Source organism: Vipera ursinii (assembly GCF_947247035.1).
Source record: "Vipera ursinii genome assembly, chromosome: Z".
Lineage (NCBI taxonomy): Eukaryota > Metazoa > Chordata > Lepidosauria > Squamata > Viperidae > Vipera > Vipera ursinii.
In genome coordinates, this window is record NC_139517.1 from 67634447 (window position 1) to 67659477 (window position 25031).

At 39.6% G+C, this 25031-nt stretch overlaps 1 protein-coding gene across 1 annotated transcript in view; it reads right to left on the minus strand.

The window, feature by feature from the left end:
• Window positions 1-4390: 4390 nt before the first annotated feature.
• SUGCT (succinyl-CoA:glutarate-CoA transferase) overlaps window positions 4391-25031 on the minus strand; it is a 351908-nt gene continuing 331267 nt past the window's right edge. Inside the window, exon 14 of the mRNA XM_083378302.1 lies at window positions 4391-5317. Coding sequence (XP_083234428.1) covers window positions 5154-5317 — 164 coding nt within the window. The 3' untranslated portion in view covers window positions 4391-5153. The remainder of the gene's footprint in view (window positions 5318-25031) is intronic.

Consider the following 25031-nt stretch of genomic DNA (forward strand, 5'->3'; position numbering starts at 1 on the left):
CATGAACCTTTGGATGGATGTGGAATATTATAAAATCACCTAAATAACAAAACATTTAAGCTAATTTGAGATCTTCACTTTGGACCTGTAACCCTAGAGAAGTGCTCTGCCATTGTAGATATGTTCTCTAATCTGAATGAGATCAAAAGAAAATTTCTAATGTTTATTTCATAAAATAGTACAAATCAAGTTAACTCAGTTTCATAAAACCCAGCGATTTCTAGATTACTGATTCTTTCAAGTATGTAATTCTTAAGCAATTCATATTAGCCTCATAACATCCTGCATTTTTCCTTCTTCTTACTGCCAGGAATGAATGCATAAATGAAATAATACTCAGATGAAATTAGCACTTTCCTTGCTTTCTTTAATCTTCTTTTCTGTTATTCAGCTAGTAATATGCCATTTTTGTAACATGTAAAACAATCAAATTGATCACTATAACAGCTGGTTCAGAAGTAATAGTGAAATAATCTTGTTTATGAAGCTTTGAATTTATCATAAGCAATAACCAACTTAATCAGTGTTCCCACTATTCTTTGAGTAGATGACACAGTCTTGTAAACATATTGAAATACATTTATTGTAAATTGTTTTGAAACATTAACAGTAAAAGAACCTTTCAAATATAGAGCATAGCAACTACAGGTGAGCAATTAATAAGATATTTATCCAGAATTCATTTTGTCAGGTCAAGCACTTCTCCAGTTTTGTGTGTGTGTGTGTGTGTGTCTGTGTGTGTGTGTAATATATATATATGTGGGGAGGAGGGAAACTGAAAAATATTTTAAATGCTTTTAGTAATGTTTTGGTCAATTTCTTGAAGTCTTGCACAATGTGGCAACTGAGAAAGTTATGCTCAGTTTCAGTAAATGGAGGGTTTGGAAAATGTGGTTTTTGACGTTTGGGACTGAGATAATTAGATTGGTCACATCTTACACAATAATCTGCAATCTGAGAATACATCACTTTTGTGTGCAATACCAATTTTTAAAAATAATTGTAATGCTTTCTTTGAGGTTAATTTTGCAGTGTTATTCTATATCATCAAAGCATTACAGCAGCACTTACATTTTTTTTCAAGAGCCAAATCTTTGGTTTTCCTTTGTTAACATAAAAGTAAATGTTTGATATCACAGTATACTTAATATATGGTATATATTACCATATATAAGGAGATGTCCTTCTGCTTATTCAATGCTACTTAATTAAGACAGATGCCCATGGCATCTTATTCTTCTAGTTACATTTAAGTACTGTACATTCCATGTGGAGTCCTTGACAAGAATCTCGTAATAGTCTCTTCTATTAAAATATAGCCCAACATTTTGTTCTACAGATTTGTTTAGTAGTTTTATGAATCATGAACTACTTCCTCTGCTTTGAGTTACATTTATATTATTTATTTCCCCTCTTCATTCTTACCTCATTTTGCTTCTGCATATGCCAAGCCTTCATTACTAAGAGACTTCAACATAGCGACTTCAACATGTGATCTTCAGGTATCTTAATTATATACCGTGTTTCCTGAAAGTAAGACCTACCCTGAAAATAAACCCAAGCTTCATTTTTGGGAGTGGACCTAATATAAACCCTACCCTCAAAATAACCCCTTGTTTTGGGATGAGGTGAACACCTAACAATCAAACTAGGGCATGGGGTGGGAAGTGGAGTTGCCCCATGCACCCACTTACCAGGTCTCCCATGAATCAACACCTGCCTCTCCTTGCTGGCCCACTTCTTCTGTGGTGTTCCTCAGCCTGCATTTCGCAATCAGAGGCCTTTCCATTCTCAGCTGCAGATGAAGCTGTTCCTTCAGCTGCAGAAGTGGGCCAGCTTGGTGGGGATGTCAGTGCTGCCGCTGCAAGGTGAGTAGCAAAGACAACCACCACCACCACCACCACTTTTGGAAGCAAAAAAAAAAAAAAAAAAAAGACCAGATCTTATTTTCGGGAAAACACAGTAGTAACTCCTCTTTAAGGTTCATACACTTGTAACCAAGTACTCTGATCAGGACCAACCCAGATTATCTGAAATAATCTTCTCATATATTCACTAGGGATCAGATCAAGTGAGCTTTTACCTTAGCATTAAATTCTTGGTTTTGCTCAATGGATGCTGATTTGGCTTGTTTGCAAGTTATCAAAGAAAGGAAGTATCACCTCTTAGCTTGGAAATGGCAGCTACTATGGAAGAGCCCAGGCTGTTGGTTTTGAAAAGGGAAAAATTAACAAAATTTGTAAGAAAACAGTAAATTGTTCAAATAGTATTCAGAAAATAAATTCCAAGTCATTCTTACAGCTTTAATCAAGCTATGATTTGTTTTAGATGAAACTAAATAGAAAGTTCTTACAATTCAAACAGCCTATATGTATATGTACAGCTTTATTTTCAGGAGAAAACTGTGGATATCATGTTTGCATGCGTGTGCTTAATAAATGTACTGAGCCAAATAAAAAATTAAATCAGTGGGCCTGGGAAACTACTGAAATATACTTTCAGAAGCCTTGACCTAAGCTAAAGATGGTTTATTTTCAAAGACCTTGAACAAAGCTGACTTTAATTTAAATATTTTCATTCTTGGAAATGAGGATGAGATGGCCTTCACTGAATGAAATCATTATATCTATTTTTAAATATTATTTTGAAAGAATAAGTTACTACAACTGCCAGTTAGGGAACAGATGATGTTATCTAAAAGTGACTTCCTAGCACTCTTTCTTTCATTAACCTTGGCTACTCTTCTTGAATTAAAGTTGAATTATATAATTGTACTTCCAACGGTGAAACCTATTTTTGCCCTGCTAATTCTTTCTGGCCCTTGCTCCAAATGTTTTTAACTACAAATATTTCTGCATCAGAATTTCATAACGGATTTAGCATATGGACAAATGATACTGAGACTGCAAAAGCACAAATAAGTTATGCATGCACGCATGCGCACGCGCGCGCCCACACACAAACACACACACACACAAATGGAAAAAACATTAGTAGTAAATCTAAAAATATGAGAAGATAATGATACACAATTTAAGCTAACAAAGGAAGCCCTACCACATAACTTCAAAGACAAGAGCAGTTCCATTTAAACTTAATTATATAATAATATTCTTGCTTTATTTTTTTTTCTGTAAAGCAACATATAGTTGTGAAATTCAAATCTATCACAGAGGATGTTACTTGTTAAACTAGAAACAAAGTGACAGGCCACTTATGAGGAAGCCTGTTTCTGATCCTTTGAATGAAATATGGTCATTATTTGTTGAATGTCAGTTTGGGTTAGTCTTATTTAGTTTCAGGGGAAAGAGAGCAATAGCTCATTTTAGTACATGCTCACAGACAAAAAAACCCCATGGAATCTTCTTATGCAGGATTTATGTTTGATCTAAATTATATGCCTGCAAGATTGAACAGTAATGCCCTTCTCCCACCCTATGCTTTTGAAGAAATGCCATATTGCTTTGTATACAAAAGTGGTTTTGCTTTCATGTATCGCGTGCTGTTAATTATAGTCCAGATTCTACTAGCTTTACTCATGCAATTAGTTGCTCTTGGCATACAAGCTAGATATTCTAAAAGTCATCAATGTATTCCCAAGGAAGGGCACAACTCAAAACTGATGGGAAGACTGTGGGCTCTATTTTGCAACATCAGTATCCATGATGTGCATATGAGTTATAACTTTGTGCTTTGTAAATACATTTTCTAGTAGTCAGTTGAAAGGCTTTCTTGGATGAAAAATGGAAAATGAACTTTTTAATGTCCATGTTCAGGCCAGGCATAGAGAGTCCTGTCCTGTGACTTGAACACTTTTGGATTTGCAGTTCCTGACTCATTCTGATGACTTTGGAAACTATGGAAATGAGATTTCCCCAGGCATCCTGATCATAATGAATGAAGAAATCAGTTCTTATCCCAATTACATCATGGCATTTAAGCATATTAATTTGGAGCAAAATGAATCAAACTTGATTTAGCTCAATAATTATAAAACACAGTAATAGTCATTACCCAGAATTTCACTACATATCTTGCTTTCAGTAAATTTCAATATTTAACTTTTATAATCCATAATGGGATGGTTCATCCTTTCCCTTTCCCTAATCTCTAGAATAGACAGATCTTGGACTTACTTTCTAAAATGTAAGAAAACGATTGAAATAAAGTTCATAAAGTTAAAGAATGGTCATCATTTCAGGAAGCATTAGACAAGGGACATAACATTGTTATAACTATGCAAAACCTTCTAAATGTTAAAATAAGATGAATGAGATCTTTTGGCTGTTTTTTATATTTAGAAAGAAAAAAATCAAAGTTCCTTTTTTCCCATTAATTTTTATTCTTGTAATTGGAAAATCATAATCGTAACAAAAGTTAGCTTTTAATTTTCATTTATTTGTTAAGAGAACTCCAAAAAGTATCTCAAATCAAGTAAGTCCCAATGCCTGCAGACAGAATCATATTTCTGGGAAAGTGCTGTTGCTTATATTCTGGAAATCCACATACAACAAATTTAGCAGGATATAATAACTCTCCAAAATAAAATCACTAGCATTATTCATTCACTCTTTAATTCATAACTTGATTAAATATAGTCTTGAAACACAAGGATATGTAGCAAAGTAACTTTTAAGTGCAACGTAGCTGCCATTTGATTGTATTGTAATGGAAACCAAATGCTTATAAGGATAAATCTGGTAACCCAAATTTAAGTTAACTTTGTAAAAGCCTCTTTCATTGGGTCTCAGGTAAGAAATTAGTAAGCTAATAAGGCTCCTATTTAAAATGAAAAATGAAACTACCTATTTGCTCAATATTATGATTATTATGTTAAAATATTTTCAAAATAAATTCTCCTTCAACTGTAACATTTAAATATTACATTTCTTTAAATGTATTTTGAAAATAATCTGGCATTATTACAATTACAGTAGAGATTACGTACAATTAAAAGCTCTGGGGAGTGATGAGCCATACTGCGATGGTATCTGAATTTTAAAAAAAATATTTATTTCCTGATAGTAAATCAAATTTCTTAAAAAGTGTGAAAGCTGATGCTTTGCGACATATAAAATTTAATCATAGTTCAGTTAATATCCAACGTGATTCATGAAACCTTCATCCATATCAGCAATGGAAGTCAAATCAATTCACTTGAATTCATGCTGAGCTATTACTCCGGCATCAAACAGATCCTGTATAACATCGTTCTTATACCCCAGTATATTCTTCAGTACATCCAGTGTATGCTGTCCAACCAGAGGTGGTGGTTTAGGATCTGACACTTCAAACTGGCTATACCTTACAGCTGGTCCTGTTGAAAAAAAATATGAAATCTATTATTAATTTTGTGCGTAATATCCTCCAGAATTGCTACAAAAAGTGCTTCTGCTATTATTTAATATCAGAAATAGATAATTAAGGTGCAATATCCACCTAAAGGTATTTTTCTATTTTCTGGTTACTTGCGGCCATTTCCAAAACATAGTAGAAATGTAAACAGACTATCAGAACCGAATACATTTATTCAGAGTACCAGAATGTCCAACTTCATTCTTTATATTAGAAGAGACCTTTTACAGAATTTCCTACTTTCAGCTGATAAAAAAACCCATAATGAAATATTTTTTAAAATATATCTAAAACTGAGACAACTTTTCAGCAATGTCTATCCCATTGTTGAAAAGTTTTTATTGTCAGGATGTGATTCTTAACTTTTTTTCTTGGAACTCAAATTCATTGAGTCAACTCTTGTCCTTAAAGCAATCAATTTCCTATGAAAGTTGTTCTGTTGCAGGTTCAACCTGCTCAGTTCTTTCAGCCTTCTTTATATGCATTAGTACAGACATGTCAAACACAAGGCCCGGGGGCCAGGTCCGACCCGCAAAGTGGTTTCATGTGGCCCGCGAAGCCATCCTGGAAACAGTGAGGGAACGGCCCCCACTGCCTTGGCCCTGGCCCAGAGACTCTCCTTCTACCAGAGACCCCTAGATCTGTCCCACTCCTGCCCAGGCTCCCATAGGCACCCTTGATGCGAATGATGTAGAGCTGGCCACGCCCACCCACCCAGTCGGCCATATGCACTCTAGCTACGCCCACCCAGCAGGCCACGCCCACCCTGGCCATACCCACCCGGCCCCCTGAGGGCAACCGCAATGCTGATGCAGCCCTCAATGAAATTGAGTTTGACACCCCTGCATTAGTATGACTATTAATAGATATACCAAATCTCCATTGTTATACCATGCACACATTATAGCTAGAATGAACAGGTTAATTTTTACAATATGGGAAAGGCCAAACTTTGTGTTAGTTATATCTTCATTTGCAATTGAAGAAACTTGCTTTAGGTCAGATGAGATGCTTCTCATGGACAGCATCTGCCTGCATGCTTGCATTACATTGTCTCTTCAGTTAAAACTGTTCTGAAATTGAACATTTATCCATTTAGAACATAAGCTGCATTCTTTGGTTTCACTAAAGTTGCATTTTCTTGCTTGCAGAAAGCACACAGAGGACTTGAATCCTGAGATTATGGCGGGGGGTGGGGAGAAGCAGAGACTGATTTTTTTTCCAATTGCTCAGGATACTTTCATTAGTATGGTGTCTCTCAAGAAAATGGCATGACACCCCTCCACCAATCCTCTTTGGAACAATGGAATCTGAACCTCTATTAATAAGAAGACAAAAAGGATAAATCACTTAATCTATTGACCAGACAATATCTTGGAAACTAGTGGTGTATTTACTATTTGAAACATGTATTTTTCCCCAAAAGATTAAATTGACTTTCAAATATTATTTTTATTTTTACACCAGTTTTCCTCAGAGAAGAGTCAGCATAAGATGACCAACCATTTTTTAAAACTATGTTCAATAATTCAAAATATATTATCCCACTTTGATATTGACTTAAAAATAGGAATGAGTTCTGCACAACTGCAACTCCTTGATTATTTTCAGGACCCCATTGAAAGTCACATTACAATAATCCAGTTTAGCCCTAGTTTTGGCAATGAAACTTTTTTGATTGCATAGTAGGATTATCTGTTCTAGCAAAGAAGTACGGGAATTCAACCCTCTAGAGTCTTCTGAATCTTGTAGCAATTTCTGACATCATCAAATGTAATCCTTCTTTCTATAAAGATGTGGATGGAAATTTTCTGCAATGGCTCTGTGTTAAAAATCTTAAAAAAGGATGCTGAAAGAATAAAACTAAAGAATTATTCCCCAATGTATGTATGTATTATGACATATCATGCAAGTTGTTAGATATACAGTATACTCTAGATATTACTTCCTCATCAAGGTCTGAAAGGGGATAAAATAAACAGTTACACTTATAATACCAAATTGTCCCTGTAGCAGTTAACCCCATATCACTTTTTTAAATTTTATTTTGTGACTTTCTCCCGCAATATTTTAGGCACCAAATATATAGAAGTTGCAGGATTTATTAAAAGATAAAATATTAAAAAATAAAACAGTGGAAGCAACATTTGTTACATTAGGTCAACAAAGGACAAAACGGCTATTTTGTTTTGAAAAGTCATAATGTCAGACCTGCCCCAATCTGATCCCTTAAGAAAGAAAAGCCTTTGATTCCATTCGGTTAAAGCAAAGAGTTCTTTTTCTAAGAGTGCTTGTTGAACTAAAGTCAAGACAGCACTGAAATTACTGTTCTCGCCAGATACAAAAATAAGGTGTAGGTTTGCCCCCAGCCTATTCCTTCCCCGGTGACTAGTCTGTTTCCAGCCAACTGGAGCTTGCCAACATATTTTGAGATCTCTGAGATGTTTGGGGGTAATCCACATATTTCTCCGGGTGCCTGGCCATGGGATGCTGGTGCAAACAGGATCTGGATGCTCTGGTCCTTCTCACCTGTCATTCTGCCCCCCTTCCGGTTTCCTATCACGTACACTAGGGCTTTTCAACCTTTTCACCCATTGTACCACTTTTAGGATATGGCAATATTCGAGTACCAGCTAGCAAGGTGTCAAAAACTTGATGACAAAAAAAAACCTGTTCAAAGTTGCAATTGCACTGAAATGACTTATGACAATTTTTCATACTTATGACCATTGCAGCATCCCCAGGGTCATGTGATTTATATCTGGATGCTTGGCAACTGATTTATATTTATGATGGTCACAGTGTCCCAGGTCATGTGATCCCCTCTTGCAACCTTTTGACAAGCAAAGTCAATGGCAGGACTGCTGGTGGGCAAGTAATAAGGGGGGACTTCCTTCCCTCCCTCCCTCCTTCCCTCTTTCTCATGCCCACCTCCTTCTGAAGGAAGAATCTGAAACTCCCCCCCCCATATTTTCCCTCTGCCATATATTTATCAAACAAGGAAAAGCCTCCAGAGACAGAAAAGACAAGCCGCTGAGGGAACTAGCTTAAAAAGGTGCATTCCCCATTAAGAATTAGCTACTGGTTAGAAAGGAAAGTTAAGGAGCCCACAGCTGGCACTTAAGGAAGAAAAAAAATGCTCTGCATATAAGTTAAATAGGGAGGGCGACAGTATACAGCCTTGCCGGACTCCTTTCCCAATTTTGAACCAATCAATATTTTTGTGTCCAGTTCCCACTGTTGCTTCTTGACCTGCATATAGGTTTCTCAAGAGACAAATAAGATGGTCTGGTACTCTCATCTCTTTAAGAACTTGCCACACTTAGTTGTGATCCACACAATCTTGAATGAAGCAGAAGTAGATGTTTTTCTGGAACTACCTAGCTTTCTCCATGATCCAGCGTATGTTGGCAATTTGATCTCTAGTTCCTCTGCCCCTTCAAAGTCCTGCCTGTACTTCTGGTAGTTCTCGATCCACATACTGCTGGACTCTAGCTTATAGGACTTTAAGCATAACTTTACTAGCATGAGAAATGAGTGCAATGGTGCGATACTTTGAACATTCTTTGGCACTGCCTTTTTTGGAATTGGAATGTAAACTGATCTTTTCCAATCCTGTGGCCACTGTTGAGTTTTCCAAATTTGCTGGCAAAGTGAGTGTAGCACTTTTACTGCATTAGGATTTTGAATAGCTCAGCTGGAATACTGTCACCTCCACTAGCTTTGTTGTTGCTCAGATTTCCTAAGGCCCACTTCACTTCACATTCTAGGATGTCTGGCTCAAGGTCAGTGACCACCTCATCGTGGTTATCAGGGATGTTAAGCTCATTCTTGTATAGTTCTTCTGTGTAATTTTGCCACCTCTTCTTAATCTCTTCTGCCTCTGTTAGGTCCCTGCCATTTTGGTCCTTTATCATACCTATTTTTGCATGAAACGTTCCCTTCATCTCTCCAATTTTCTTGAAGAGATCTCTGGTCCTCCCTATTGTTTTCTTTTATTTCTTTGCACTGTTCGTTTAAGAAGGTATTCTTATCTCTTCTAGCTATTCTCTGGAATTCTGCATTCAATTGGGTGTATCTTTCTTTTTCTCCCTTGCCTTTTGCTTCCCTCCTTTCCTCAGCTATTTGCAAAGCTTCCTCAGACAGCCATTTTGCTTTCTTGCATTTCTTTTCCTTTGGGTTGGTTTTAGTTGCTGCCTCTTGCGCAATGTTGCGAACCTCCATCTATAGTTCTTCAGGCACGCTGTCTATCAGATCTAATTCCTTAAATCTATTTGTCACCTCTACTGCATATTCATCAGGGATATGATTTAGTTCATACCTAAGTGGCCTAGTGCTTTTTCCTACTTTCTTCAGTTTAAGCCTAAATTTTGCAATGAGAAACTCATAGTCTGAGCCAGTCAGCTCCTGGTCTTGTTTTTACTGACTGTATAGAGCTTCTCAATCTTTGCCTGCAGAACACATTTTTGACAGGGTAAAAAGTGCACTTGCTTGGAGAACAAATCAGTTATCACCCAAATCACTGTATTTCTTGAGCTTTGGGGCAGTTCTACAATAAAGTCTATTGATATCTCTTTCCACAGGGCTTCGGACTCTGCTACTGGTTGGAGAATTCTGTATTTCCCACCTCTCAGCAGAGGCACAAATGGTGCTGCTAGCCACATTCCTCTCTATATTCTTTTTCAACGACAGCCACCAAAATTGCCACTTGATTAGTTGCAGGGTTTTTATGAAGCCAAAGTGCCCCATAAATTTTGAATCATGGCTTTTTTGTAGAAACATTAATCATTGGTTTTGTGGGACATATAGTTTAGTTTCCACCCAAACTAATCCATTTTGCATTGTACATTCCCCATTGTGCATTTGGAACCATTTGTCCTACTCCAAAGCTGCCTTTAGGGTACCTTTTAAATCATCAGCTAGTTGGGTTTTTATTTTGGCTTGTGCCAAAATGGTGGTGGTGACTGGGACTGCCAGTTGCCTGGAGGGAATGACTGGTTTAATTACCTCTGGGTTTGAACTATTGTATTGTGGCAGTCTGGATAAAGCAGCTGCTAGAAAGTTTCTCTCCTCAGGAAGGTACCTTAGCATGAAGTTGAATCAGTTAAAGTAGTGGGCCCATTGAGCCTGTTTGGGTGATAGTCTCTGGGTTTTTTCAAAGCTTCTACATTTTTATGGTCAGTCCGTATTTCATATGGGGTTTTCCCTCCTTCTAGAAGATGTATCCAAGTTAGGAGCACCCAGTGCACCACATAGGCTTCCTTCTCCCAGAGTGCCCATCTCTGTTCCGCCTCATTTAGCTTTTTAGAAATGTAGATGCATGGTTGTTGCTTGTTTTCCTGTAGAAGCACTGTGCCCACTGCGGCATCATTAGCATCAGCATGAATGATGAAAGGGGTATTTGGGTCTGGGTGTTTCAACACTGGTTCTGCTGCAAATAAGTGCTTAAGCTTTTCGAATACAGTCAGGCATTCCATTCCATAAGTGGCTGGCTGGGTTTGGGTTGCCCCTCCACTTTTGTCTTTAGCAGGTTGGTGAGGGCAGGGTTATCTGGGCAAACAAGTGGATGAACTGATGATAAAAGTTCACAAATCCCAGAAAACTTTATAATTACAGGGAGAAGTCCACTGCCCACACCTTTTGGGGGTCCATCTAAATCTCCTTATGGGAGATGAGGTAGATCAGGGTGTCAAACTGTTGTCCCACGGAACAATTGCAAGATCTGGAGGAGACACTCACCCCAGCTCCGGCAATGTGAAAAAAGTCATGATATGTTGTGACATGTCATGTGATGCAGCAAGTTTGACACCCGTGAGGTAGATAGTCCATTTTAGTCTGATGGAATTTGCATTTGGACAGCTTGGCATATAGTTTGGCCTCTCGAAGCTTCTTGAGCACAACTCTGACTAGTTTTTCATGTTCTGCCATTGTCTCAGTATAGATTAAAATGTTAACCAGATAAACTAACACTCCCTTATACACATGTTCATGCAGCACTTTATTAGCTGCATAAACACAGCAGGGGCTCCCTGCAGTCCAAAAGGTAGGAACTGGAAGCATCCTAAGAGGCAATTAAAAGACATTTTCCACACTTCCCCTGCTTTGATCCTCACTTGGTAGTATGCCTCCCGCAAATCCAAGTTGGTGAAGACCTTTCCTTTGGCCAAATGGGCCAGCATGTCTTTCATGAGGAGGATTGGGTAAATGTTTTTCTCACACATAGCATCAATGCATAGATGAAGGAACTCATCCTTCTTCTCCCTAAACAGTACCAGGGCAGCCACCATCAGTCTGGCGGGTTGGATGAATCCATGGTTTAGGTTTTTGTCTATAAAAGTCCGTAATTCCAATTTCCTAGGGATCATGGTATACAGTTTAGGTTTGGGTAGTTTGGCCCCTAATAGGATTTCTATGGCATAGTCAGTTGGCCAGTGGGATGGGAGAGCATCTGATTCTTTCTCACTGAAGATGTCCTGTAGATCCCAGTACCCCTTAGGGATCAAAGGGTCACCCTGGGGCCAATCTTTGGTTGCCACTCCCTGCAGCTTTGGGGTAGTTTTTTGACAGCCTTTTCCCCTCCCCCTTCACAGCTGGCAAGTCAGATTTTTAGCAGCCCCCTCCAATTCAAGCCTCCAGTTCACACAGGGGTTCCATTTCTGGAACCAAGACAGTCCTAACACAAGGGGCCTTTCGATTCCAGGGACTACGATAAAGCTCAGGGTCTCCATGTGTGTGCCTATCCTCATCTTTATTGGTTCAGTAACAAATGTCGCTGTCCCTCCCCCCCAAAGAGCCATCCAGTTCACGAAAAGCTATGGGCACTTTAAGCTGTTTGAGGCTCAGGCCTAGTATCTTGAGCAGGGAGGGTTGACCAGGCACCTGGTGCACCCTGAATCCAGTAGGGCTACTAGGCTCCCTTTTCACCCCAAGGATTGAACCAGTTCTATGGGAATGGTCACTATGTTGCCCGGGTGATTTATCAAGGGATGATCATTGTAGTCCACCTCACTTTTCACCTGGCTGCCCACTGGATCAATAGGAGTTCTGCCTTTCTCTTTGGGGGAATGGGGTGAACTCTATGACTTCTACTCCCTTCAGGGTGGTTTCATGGGCTCACTGTTTAGGTTTCACTGCTTTTTGGGCAGGACCCTGAGTCGCCTTCTGGGCTGGGTGTACAGCTTGGCAGTCAGCAGCTCGATGCTCTTCCTTCCCACATCAGAAGCAGTAAGTGGATCCTTGGTGATGGGTCTGCTCACATGACACCAATTTTGGGGTCTCTTTCTTTTGGGAGGGGGAAATCTTTGCCATCCACAGCTTGGCTGGTATTTGGATCGATTTCCACTTCCTATGTTAGGATATACCAGCCATAGAGTGTGGGAGAGCCTCTGGAAATGCAAATGTTGTAGACCTTGTCATTTAGTCCATCTCAGAAGCATCTGATTAAGATATCTTCTGGCCAGCCAGTCAGTCAGTAGCCCAGGTCATGAAACTCCTGGGTGTACTTGGTCACTCCCCTGCACCCTTGGCTGATGGTCTTTATGTGATCTCTGGCTTTGCAATCAGCTGGAGCAGACAGGTCAAACTTGCAACATCATGTAACATCATGTGACGTATCGGAACTTTTTCACCATTGTTGGCAATGAGGTGGGCATGGTTTCGTTGTGACGTATCATGCCGTGGGCCGGCAGTTTGACACTCCTGAGCTAGAGACTCTTCAAAGTGCTTCCAAAGTGCAGCCATGCCGTGGTCAAAGTTTCTCAGCTCTGAGGCATCATCTTTGTGCAGGGTGATCATCCATTTAGCTGCGACCCCCTCTAGCACCACACATCGTACCCTAGCACCTTCAGTAGCTATTTCTTGGCCATTCTCTTGATGTATGTCCAAATCTTTGCCAGGAAGAACCCCAATTGCTTAGGGACTCCATTGAACTTTACTCACAAGGCTGGTGTCTTGTGTCCTCTCCACCTTGCTGGCGCTGATCCTGAAGATGGTGCAGGCTGGGCTGCAGGGCCAGTTGCCGAGGGGCTCGCTGCTGCCACTTTTGCAGTGGCAGAGATAGTTGCCCCCTTGCTTGTTGTGGCTGGAGTTGCCTGGTCAGTGGGATGGGTCACCAGGCTATGGCTTCTTGAGCATTAAAACTACCAAAAGCCCACCTCAGGAATTTTATGGCTTGCTCCAGCATCCAGTCCTCTTGCTCCAACTCTCTTGCACTCAATTCTTCCTCCAGTTCCTCCAACTCTACTCAGGTCTCTTCCTGGCAGCTGCCATGGCCCCCATGGATGAATGTACTCCCATGGGTTTCTTCTTCTCCTCACATTCTTCCTTTTTTCTGATCCCAAGGGTCTTAGTAGGACATCCTCTCCCAGCCATCTGGATAGATCCAGACATCCAGGAGAGGGTTTTGAGGATGTTTCCCCCCCAGGCCTTGATCTCTTCCTGATCATTCCCCTGAGTGAACATCATTTGCATAGCCCACACAATAGAAGCAGTTTCCTCTCTGTGTTGACTCCCAACTACAGAGCTGGCTTAATGTCAGATCTGCCCCAGTCCGATCCCTTAGGAAAGAAAAGCCTTCAACTCCATTCAGTTAAAGCAAAGGGTTCTTTTTCTAAGAGTGTTGATTGCAGTAAAGTCAAGCCAGCTCTGAAATTACTGTGCTCACTGGATACAAAAATAAGGTGCAGGTTTGCCCCCAGCCCATCCCTTCCCCCATGACCAGTCTATTTTCAGCCAACTGGAGCTCACCAAGATGTTTTGAGAATTCTGAAATGTTTGGGGGTAATCCACATATTTCTCAGGATGCCTAGCTGTGGGATGATGATACAAACAGGATTTTGCTGCTCTGGTCCTTCTCACCTGTCATTCCCCACCCCTACCCCAAAAGCTTTATTGCCCTTTCATCCTTCCCACCCTTCTTCCCCCTTTCATTCTCTGCTCCCTCCTCTTCCTTTGATGGCAGGATGCCTGTGAGGCCCCAGCCAAGCCAGGCAGAGCTGACACATAGTCTAGAAATTGTTATGCAGAATTTCTAATATGAAAATGATACCAGACAAATACTGCAAGATGTGCTCAACACCTAGAGATACCCTTGACTCCACATGAGTATTGAGATGAACAGATGCATGTACACTCACTAAGTCGATTTTAGGGAGGAGGGGCAGGTAGATCTAATGATGAATAGTAGAATCAGTATTCTGATTTATTATTGTTATTCTGAATTGATTTTATTCATTAATTCTTTAATGAGTTTGGCAACTAGAGAATGGGCAATCTAGAAAGCTCCACCAAAGAGTGTATTAAAAAATTAAGTAAAAAGGCTGTTGTATTGACCTAGGTAGATAGAAATAGTCTTCCTGTTTCTCTCCTTCCTTCCTTCCTTCCTTCCTTCCTTCCTTCCTTCCTTCCTTCCTTCCTTCCTTCCTTCTTGTTTAGATGTCTTGTGTTGTATTTTGATCAAAATGAAGCTATGGACAATACTGATGGAATGTATTAAAACTACTGTTTTGCTTTCCTCAGTGTTTCAAGGGAGAGGTAGCCATGATGAGGGGGGAAAAAGCAGCTTTCTCATCTGGCTGCTGTCTACAATTTTCACTAAGGAGTGGAACATAAAAGACCTCTGGTGTGCTAATTCCTGACAACATCCCACTCAGAAATAAATAAGGCACTATAACAGTTCCTGGATACTTTCTTTGCTGGCATCCAGACCTATCACTTTGATGTGGCAAAACTTTCAGATATATCTCTCAAAAGCCACTGCTTCTTTATATTTTTACTCTGGTGAAAATGATTTTCTATAAATTGTTTTAACTATTTAGAATCCTGTTGTTATCTTTCTGTTGTACATGTACATGTAGAGAGTAAATATACAGACTAATATGTCTCTGTCCTAAGATCCATTCTGTTAGGTTTTCTGGCTGAAATTATTGTTATAAGGAGATCTATCTTTTCACTCATAGCTGCAAAGGACAGAGTATCAATGGTTCAAAAGATTTTCTTATAAGCATGGAGAAAACCTGGATATGGAAATATGAAAAATATGCTAGAAGGAAGCATTGTACCTTACTCCATCGAAGCAAGAAACAATTATATTAAATATAAGATCAATGCAGTCATCAGCACATTCACCTAAAGGTTGAACTGAACTAAGGAAGGGTTTCTTACTTCTGAGAAAACATGTTCAAAATCCTGCTATAAGTTAGCTAAAAACTTTCAAAGGTTTTTCAGAGCTTATGAAGAAAGAAGGAATAACTTCTAACTAAACATGGACAAATTATTAGTCTGTAAGGTTAATGATAAGAGTAAGATTATTTGGCTGAAAAGCTAAAATAATAGTAGCAGCAGCAGTTAAAAAAAAACACCCTTAAGCTGAGTTCAACTCCTGGTAATTGTATCCATGAAGTTTTCTTGGCAGGGTTAAGAAGGGGGATTGGCTCACTGGCTTCCTCTGATACATTCAGCTTTCCAACCCAGCCAGCAGCCCTGGAATTCCTAGGCAGTTCTACATCCAAATATTAATCAGAACTGGTCTAACTTGGCTTCAGGTTCAGTCAAGTTTGGCTAGGTGCTGCCACCTGCTGAGACAAATATAAGGCTGCAAATCTCTAATTAATGTTAAATACCAGCATCTCTCTGATCTTGCCTGATCTCAAAAAGAGTACATAGAATCAGACCATTACATTTGGGAATGGTGGTTCAGCTGGAAGTTGAAAGAATATGTTTAGGAAGCCAAACTTTGAAAATGAGTTGTAAAAGCTTTTCAGTACACCATTATTTGTGAAAGATTGACAAGATACAACTCAGTCCTCTACTATGACAGACTGTGGGAAAGCAAGGGACAATGTATTTGAATGTTTATTTCAAAAAACAACTGCTGAGACACGAGAAAAGGTGCTTCCCAGAGATAATTAAGTCACGAAAACTGAAACTTAGAAATTTCTCTTGCAACTAGTTTTCAAGATTCTGCATTTACATAAGCATATCAATATCAGTAATGGTTAAAGCTACCTTCTGTATTGTTGTCACCTCCTTGGTCTTGTCAGCCAAACAGAGCTTGGCATCTACTAGGTTCTGCTTCTCTGGCCTGTGGATATCCACTAAAAATATTCTTTTATATGTACCAGTCCTGCAGCTGGATGCCTCCTTCCTTGTTTTTCATGTACCCATCTGAGAAAGGAAGCTTAGTTTTGAAGTGCTTGATTTATGAAATGAACTCATCAAGGATATAAATATAAGACAATAAATTAAAAATGAATATGTGGAAAAGAGGAAAAACAGAATCAACTGAAAATTTTAGTCAGGAATTACAAGAAGCCCCAGTAGTGTTATGCTTTACTCAATTGGTAGGACATTTTTATGAAGAGAACTCCTAAAATAATTCACTTCTCCGTGGTATTTTATCAAAGATGATTATAAAACTTCATTAGATGAAAATAAGAAGTTATTTTTTTAAAGAAAGGAAACTCTTAATGCATCTAGTATTATTTTTCTGAAATGTTTTGTCTAGCTGAAATAAATAAATAAACAAATATGTAAATGCTCTGTAAATATGCCTTCACAGACATGCTCTCTACCACAAAATTATCCTGGGCAATAGATTTTGCAAATGTCATAGGTAAAACCAAGCTTTGTGGACCATAGTTGATTCTGTGACATGCAAACATACTGTACAAATTATGGTGAATTTCCAGTGCAAGGAAATAACTGAAGAATGTCCCCTATTTATCTAGCTAATTTTAAGACACAGTCATTGTTTTGCATTATTATGAAATCATATGCAGGAGCTTTCTATGGGAATTTAGCAGAAAATTATATGTTGAGCTGGGCAAATGTGCATGGCTGTGCCTTAATTTTGTACCCAATGCTACTTTAGCTGCTCTAGTGGAAGCTCTTATTTGCAAATGGGACAACTGAAATGCCATCACAAGACTGGGCTACCATTTGTCAAACCGCACTTTCTGCTGCTGTCTCCCTTTTCAAGTAAGCATCTGTTTTATTTTAATTTTGAATTCTTTGAAGAATACTCAGCATTAGGATTTGAGCAGGAGTTAAAGGAAAGCAAATTCCACATTTGGACCCTATTCAGACAAATTTACAAACTGACAATTTGTTCAATACCAACTCAGTATGAAGGCCAAGCAATTGTGTTGGCTTTCCACTGTCTGTTGCCAATACTGGTCATGTGATATTCAGCTCAACAGAGTTGCAAATATCAAAGCAATATGGAGTATCTCTGTTTCTTAAAACAGGCATACAGCCTTTAGTTTATGTTGCATGGATGTGCTTATATGAGCAAAGTAGAGCGGCCTGTGTCGTGGTTGCAGTTTTCAGTAGTATTAAAGATTTTCATTCTGTTCCAGGAAGGCCAATTTATGTCCCACCTCCGAACATCAAATCAGGAACCACTGATCTAATTCATAAGTGAAATAGAAGAATTGGTACACCCATGAAGAGGAATGAGCCATAAGGCTAGGATGTTTTCCAAATCCCCCCCATCTTTTCTTACTTTCCCTGCCCCCCTATGAGTTTTGTGAGAGAGGTAGGACTCCTCCAAGAAGACAACTAAAAAGCCTGAGGACATAAATTAGAATCAGATTGGAACCAGCTACGCATAAGCAATATTCCATTGCAAATGTCACAGATCAATTTCATTAAAGCAATTCCACACTCTCACTGACTTTTTCCACCTCCTGATGTTTTGGACTAGTTCCTTTTTTATTCTTTTAACCACTGGAGAAAAATGCTTTAACTTCCTTGGGTTAGCAGTTTTGAAGTTCTAATCGTAAGCAGCAGGTGCCTTTAAAAAAAAAATACAATATTTCCGTCATGAGTCTCTGAGAGATGAACAGTGTCTCCTCTCAAACACTCCATAATCTTTTATCCTTTGCCATTTGCAATTGTGGCTTTTGGATTTGACAATTTCCACCCACTGCTCTCCAATATGTCTTTTTCCCCTGCACTGCTTTCTACCTATGAGTTACAGCATCTTCCTTTTGTTAGGATGGCTGGATTCAAGCTTTTATTTCTATAGTGCTGTAGTAAAAATGGTTACATTATCTTCAAGGACAATACAAATATTTTCTGGCTTAAATAACAGATCTTCATGGTCAGTGAATGTAAAAGATCTAAACAGCATTCTAGTTTTCGGTTTCCCCTTGCCGTTCCCATAATGGGACATAACTGCTTACCTTCTGATTGATTTGTTTCAGGCCATCACTGTAGCCAATAACGTGCACTGAGAGTTGAAAAAGTCTAAATGCAATCTATTGATAACACAGGCTAAGTCATATATACAGAATGGAATCATTTAACAAAGCAATACTATTTCTCAAGGTTCTGCTCTACACAATTATATGAAATGTTCTTATATATTTCAAAGAAACACAACAATAAAAATAATAATGAGAAATCCAACATTTAAGATAAAAATCAATCTTAAGCCAATTGCTTAGAAAATAATACAATTGCAAGTGAGAAAGAAGTGCTGATCATAGATCAACATGGCTGCTACTTCAACAGCTTAGGATCCAAATTTAGATTAAAAAATATTGATGGTTTACTGAAAGATAACAACATTGATTCATCAGAGCAATCATAATCACAACAACTATATATACGAACACACATATATACACACATTACTGAAATTACATTAGTTGTTAAATCAAGAAGTTTAGAGTAATTACATAGTCACTAATGTATGAAAGGACTATTAGCTTTCAGAATAAGTATTTTGCTCATACTTTTTCAGATAAAAATATATTGTGTAAAGGCTTTGGCTGCTGTATTCTAACACAAAATTCTGCAAACATCTCTATTTCAGAAATATTTTTTTCCTAATGACTCAAAATCTTTTAACTAAAAAATCAGTTCAAATTTCAACAATCTAATTCTTCTTGATATCTTTTCTAATGGAGGACAATAATGCATGACCCAGAATTAACTACAACTATTTAAAAATTATCCTGGAGTCAGACAAGAGTATTTTTCAGTTTGTGCAATCACATCTGGTACAGACAAGTGTGTCTATGCATTTGGCAGATCACATGTGACTATTTTCTATATTGATATGTTCCTGGATTCAACTTACTACAAATGGTCACAAATGAGCAAATGTTAGTGGAAAGAGGTACAAGAACTTCCTTCATTTTAAAAAACAAATGTTATATCAGAAAAAGTCTTAGCACTAACAAATCTATGACTAGTATGCTCCAAAGTCATAATGGTTAGGTTAGTCCCATTCACCACTATCAGTCATGTTTTTCATTATAGAAATCTTCTGCTGTGCTGTGACCCTCTCAGCTGTGCTTCTGTTTATTAATCCTGCTATGTCCACTCTGACATCAAGAAATAAATGGCAATTTTCATTACAGTTCCAAAATAATGTTTTCCCCACCCAACTTGATAAATCTAAACAGCAGATGATTTGCAACTTCATTCTGCACATTCCATATTGTTTCCCCTCCTTGGTCTGAAGAACCACAAATGGTTATTTTCTTACTGGGATGCACCTGATAAAATGTAAATTCCATCCTGCTAGCTTTGGGAAACATCTGAAACAAACCACATGGAAATTTCTATAATATCACACACACACACACACACACACACACACACACACACTGTGTTCACTTCAGGAAAAGGAGATTCATTTATATATAAATCTTAGCAAAAAAAGGACCGGCCTTAGCTAAACCTATGTATTGCTTGCCTACACTTAATGAATGCATGCTTCTCGAGATTCTCAACCATTTTAGAAATACAACACAATAGAGGAAGATCAGGCTCTAGGCGCCAAAAATGACTACTTGAAGATTGGTGGACTTGAAGACTTTCTCATATTTGGGAACTGTAATAAGGCCTAAGGAGTAAAAAAGAACTCAGTGAATACCAAACCCTTATCTGAAAAAGAACCCTGGTCTCTGGGACCTGTCCAGGGTTCTGAAGGGCCTTTTTCTGACCATTCTACTTTCCAATTTCATCTCTTTCACCTTTAAATGGATAAATTTATCATTAATCTGCTTTGATAATCCACACTTAAATCTCTATTAGAATCACTTTTCCAATCAGAATCAACTTTTCCAGCATGGAACACGTTACTCTTTCAATCTAGCCAAATGTGGAAGTTGAAGTGGTTGTACTTCTGGAATACAAATTTATTATTTTTCTTAATTGTTTCAATTAGTATTTTTCAATATGAATAATTACTTCCAGAAAGTTCTCTGTGTATGCTCATGTACATGCATGTATGAGTTTCTGTAAAAATAATAACTGTATATGAAAATATGTCAAGTTCAGAAACACCTTTCTGTTCCACAAGTATGCACAAATATTTAATATGAACTTGAATATCTTCCTCAGATTGTGTTGATTCTCATAATGATTTCTGCCATCTCTTTTCCACAAAATTTAATACTCATTTTTCACTTTAATGCACTGATTCTATTCCCAAGTTACCTTTCATACAACAGGTATGAAGGCACGTTTCTAATACTTACTCATTCACTTGAACAGGGAAAATATAAATGAAAATTTCTAATTTGATTTCTTCATTTCAAAAGTATTCCCTCCCAGTTTTTCAGATACTTTGTTAATCCACCTTTGCCAAAAATTACTTCATCTCAAATATATGGACTTATTATACATTATATTCATTTGAAAATTAAAAATTAATTACCCCCCACACACACACACACCAAGCCTATTGTCAGCTTTCCTCTTTAAAAAACCTCTGCTGTCAAAGAAAGACCCGAAGGAATGAACCAAACTTAATGGGAGTCTGAGCTCTGTCCCATTGTGAAACTAGACTAAAGCTACCATACTTAAAGTAGGCACGTACAGTGTGCAGGGTAGAAAAAATTGAAGAATTATATCTAAAAGGTTTCTTTGGGGAAGTAGCTAAGAAGGAATTGGGTTGTTAAAAAAACAAGGAAAAAAAGTCATCTGAACCAGACAAAAGAAGTTGGGCAGAAGCTCCCAATTCTCATCAACAGGTACCGGTTTTGTATATTAAAAATGCAGCTGCTAGTCCTGTGAATCAATAAAGCAAGGATTTTGAGAATAAAAGGAGTCCTGGATCCAGACTTAGAAGCTTCCATCCCTCTGGCTAGTGCCTAGAAGCCTAGTTGAGAAGGGTGTGGATAGATGTGAATGAGTATGTGTCAGCATGTGGAAAAGATCACATGTGCATTGTAACCAATAAAGTTTTGCTGTCACTGGGTCTCTGTGTAAACTTGTGATGCCTCAGTGTTTAGTTAAAAGTGATTTGAATGTTTTCCTAATTATTTCCAAACTGTTGATCAGAGCTGTCAAATCATGAGTCAAAACCAAGATGATATGTAGCACCCTCCAACCCTCCAATTTGGAAGAAAGATCTCAAAAAGTGTTTGGCCTTCAGATTCATCACAGCCAACAAGCATGCAGCCTAGGCTTGTTAGCAGAGCAAATGTAGTCTCCCAGGGTAGGCTCTGATTCTGCAAGAATCTGCAAGGACTGCCATTTTCTTTGTCTCCCTCTCCTAGGAGAGGGCATCTGTCCCTAAAAGATTATGCTCAGGGCATCTAGGACATTTAGGCAAAGACCCTTGACCCTCCTTCTCCCCCAGCCACCCCCTCAGCCCATTCACAGCCAGCTTTCCTCCTTTGCTGTCTCTCCCCTGGCCATTCTCCACGACCAAGGGGCCCCTGGCCCTCTGCCCAGACACCATTTGACCCGGGCCATTGCTGTATGGGACAAATGGCCCCCAGTCAATTGGGTGGCAGGCAGAAGCAATGATGCTGCAGGGGCAGCATGCAATTGGTAATGGGCAGTTTCAGGGGCTGTGGGGGGTAGCATGCAACGCAAGACTTTTTTTTAAAAAAATGCCCTGGCTGCTCTGCAAGATTTTTTTAAAGGGGAAGGTGCCAGAAATGGCAAAGTTGCAGTGCAAAAGCATCCTGTTGCTTGGGGCCTTGCAGATCTGTCACCAGTACTGGAGGGCAGGGCTGTGGGAGTAGTAGTAGCTGGGGCCACCGGAGGCAGAAAGGCAAGAGTGTATTTGGGGGGACCAGGAAGAGAGGGAGGGGCTTCACAAAGCCAGCTTGGCATGCAATTCAATCAACTAAAGAAAGGGAGGGAGGAGGAGCAAGGCCAGTGCAGGTTCTGGCATTGCAGAGGGGCAAGGTAGGCTAATGGCAATGGCACACAGATTCTGGCATTGCAGGGGGTGTGGGGTGTGGGTGGCACAGCAAGCGAACAACACTGCTGTGTGACCTCTGGCAGGGGGCACAACAGGTGAACAGAGGTGGCATGTGGCTTCAGGAGTTGCAGAGGAAGTGAGGGGTGTGGCAGGAGAATGGAGGTGGTGCACAGCTTCTGATGTTGTGGGGGGCATAGGGAGGCCTGGCAATCAAAAGGAGGTGGCACATCGCTTCTGGCATTGCCAGGAACATGGAGGGCAGCATGGCAGGCAAACAGAGGTGGCACATGCCTTCTGGCATTGCAGGGGCATGGTAGGCAAATGGCACTAGCATGTGACTTCTGGTGTTGCAGAGGGTGTGTGAGGGGTGTGGAAGGCGAATGGAGGTGGCACATGCCTTCCGGTGTTGAGGGAGCATGTGAGGGCATGATAGGCAAACAGCACTGGTGTGCAGCTTCTAGCATTGCAGGGACATGGGGAACATGGAGGGGCGCTGCAGGCAAATGGCACTGCACACGGGGTCTAGGGTTGCAGGGGCATGGGGAGGCACAACCAATTTGCATGCCGCACCCTCCCACAATGTCAGAAGCCATGCGCCATTGCTGTTAGCCTGCTTTGCCCAAGCTCATCTGTAATATCAGAAACTGCATTATTGCTGTTAACCTGCTGGGCCCCCCTTGCCCTCTGCAATGCCAGAAGCCATGCACCATTGCCACTAGCCTGCCATGCCCCCATCAGCCAGGAGCCCCACCAGCCTTACTCCTCCTCCCTTTCATTGGAGCTGATTGAGTTGTGAATCAAGTTGTCTTTGTGAAGCCCCCTAGAGCCGCCCGTCCCTCCCTTCCTGGTCTCCCCAACACACTCTCACCTATGTGAACCCCAGTGGCCCCAGCTGCTGCTTCTCTCACTGTCACTCCCACTCCCCTCTGGTCCTGGTAACAATCTGCAAGGCCCCAAGCAGTGGTATGCTTTTGCACTGCAGCTTTGCCATTTCCAGCACCTTCTCCTTAAAAAAAAACACTTGTGGAGCAGCCACCCTCACAGCCCCTGCAACCACCCATCACAAATTTGCATGCTGCCCCTGCAGCACCATTGCTTCTGCCTGCCAACTGATTGGCTGGGGGCTATCTGTCCCATGCGGCCAAAGGCCCAGGTCAAACTGTGTCCAAGCGAATGGGCAGGGGTGGAGGGCCAGGGGCCCATTGGCCATGGAGAATGGCCATGGGAGAGCCAGCAGAGAAGGAAAGCTGGCTGTGAAGGCTGAGGCGGGTGGCTGGGGCAGAGGCGTGGCCAAGGATTGGGTTCGATTTCTGCAAAATACTTCCCAGGATAAGTATGTTGGTGTCTTTTTACACTGTGAAAAAAGGACTGTTTGTGACACAGAGTGGCACAAATCAGAATACCAGCCAATCAGGAACACTAGTAGCAGTTTTCCCAATGGGAAAATCTAGGAGATGGCCCAAGGAGCCACATGTAATAAACATTTGTTGAAGAAGCTTTTTAAAGATACTTTTTTTTTACAAGTGCTTTTTTACAGATAGAAATACTCTGGGCTAGAAAAGAGTGGCAAAGTCAGACCCTAGTTGTTGTTTTTTTTGCAGTGATCCTGTGGCTGTAAATATGAGAGGACTGCCAAGTATCCAAACTTTGACTATTTAAATGTGGGGGCGGTTCAATGGCCATAACTTTGTGCACAGAGCATAAGTCGTTTTGTTCAGCATCACTGCAACTTCAGTGAGTTGTAAGTCAAAGATTACCTATATATAGCATAGTTTGTCTCTAAAAAGCATAAAATATTAATAATATTAACAACAATAACAATCTATAATTTTTTTCTTTCCCTTTCCCTCAGTAATTAACCATGTCTTTTCTACATGCTTAATCCTTGCATCCAGCATTCATTTATTTCCTTTAAATGTGCATTATTTTACACAAGTTGAACATGAAGAAAAACATGAATTGCAAAATCTGCATAATATTTGTAAATGATTTCAAAATTGCGCGTCCTGTGATTAGAATTTGCAAAAAAAAAAAAGTATGAAATTCTTCTCAGATTCTTTCCAGTTCTAATCAGCATACAGCATACATTTCATGAAACAGATGGTTGATTAGAAAATATGTATGTATGCACTAGAGATCTATTTTCTGATTCTCTTTATCCTTTTGATTTTGATTAACTGTATCTTGTCCCCTAGTAAAATTCTATATAAGGAAGAATAGAACTTCTGAGAGCTCTATGATGATGGCATTTGATTAGAAAACTGAACATTTTGCAAATGCTTTTCCATTTATTATCGCTTTGGTGGAAGAGTTTATTGCTCCTATGGGAATTTTAATAATACTCTGATTCTTCAGGCTGTTAAATTTGATTTCACATTTTCACCAGTCTTAAACTGTTTTATTCGATTTCCACATCAGCTTGAAGCTCGTATGCTTGAAAGTTTATATGCATATTTATATGCATTATTAATATATACTCTTTACATGGACAACTGTTGCTCAA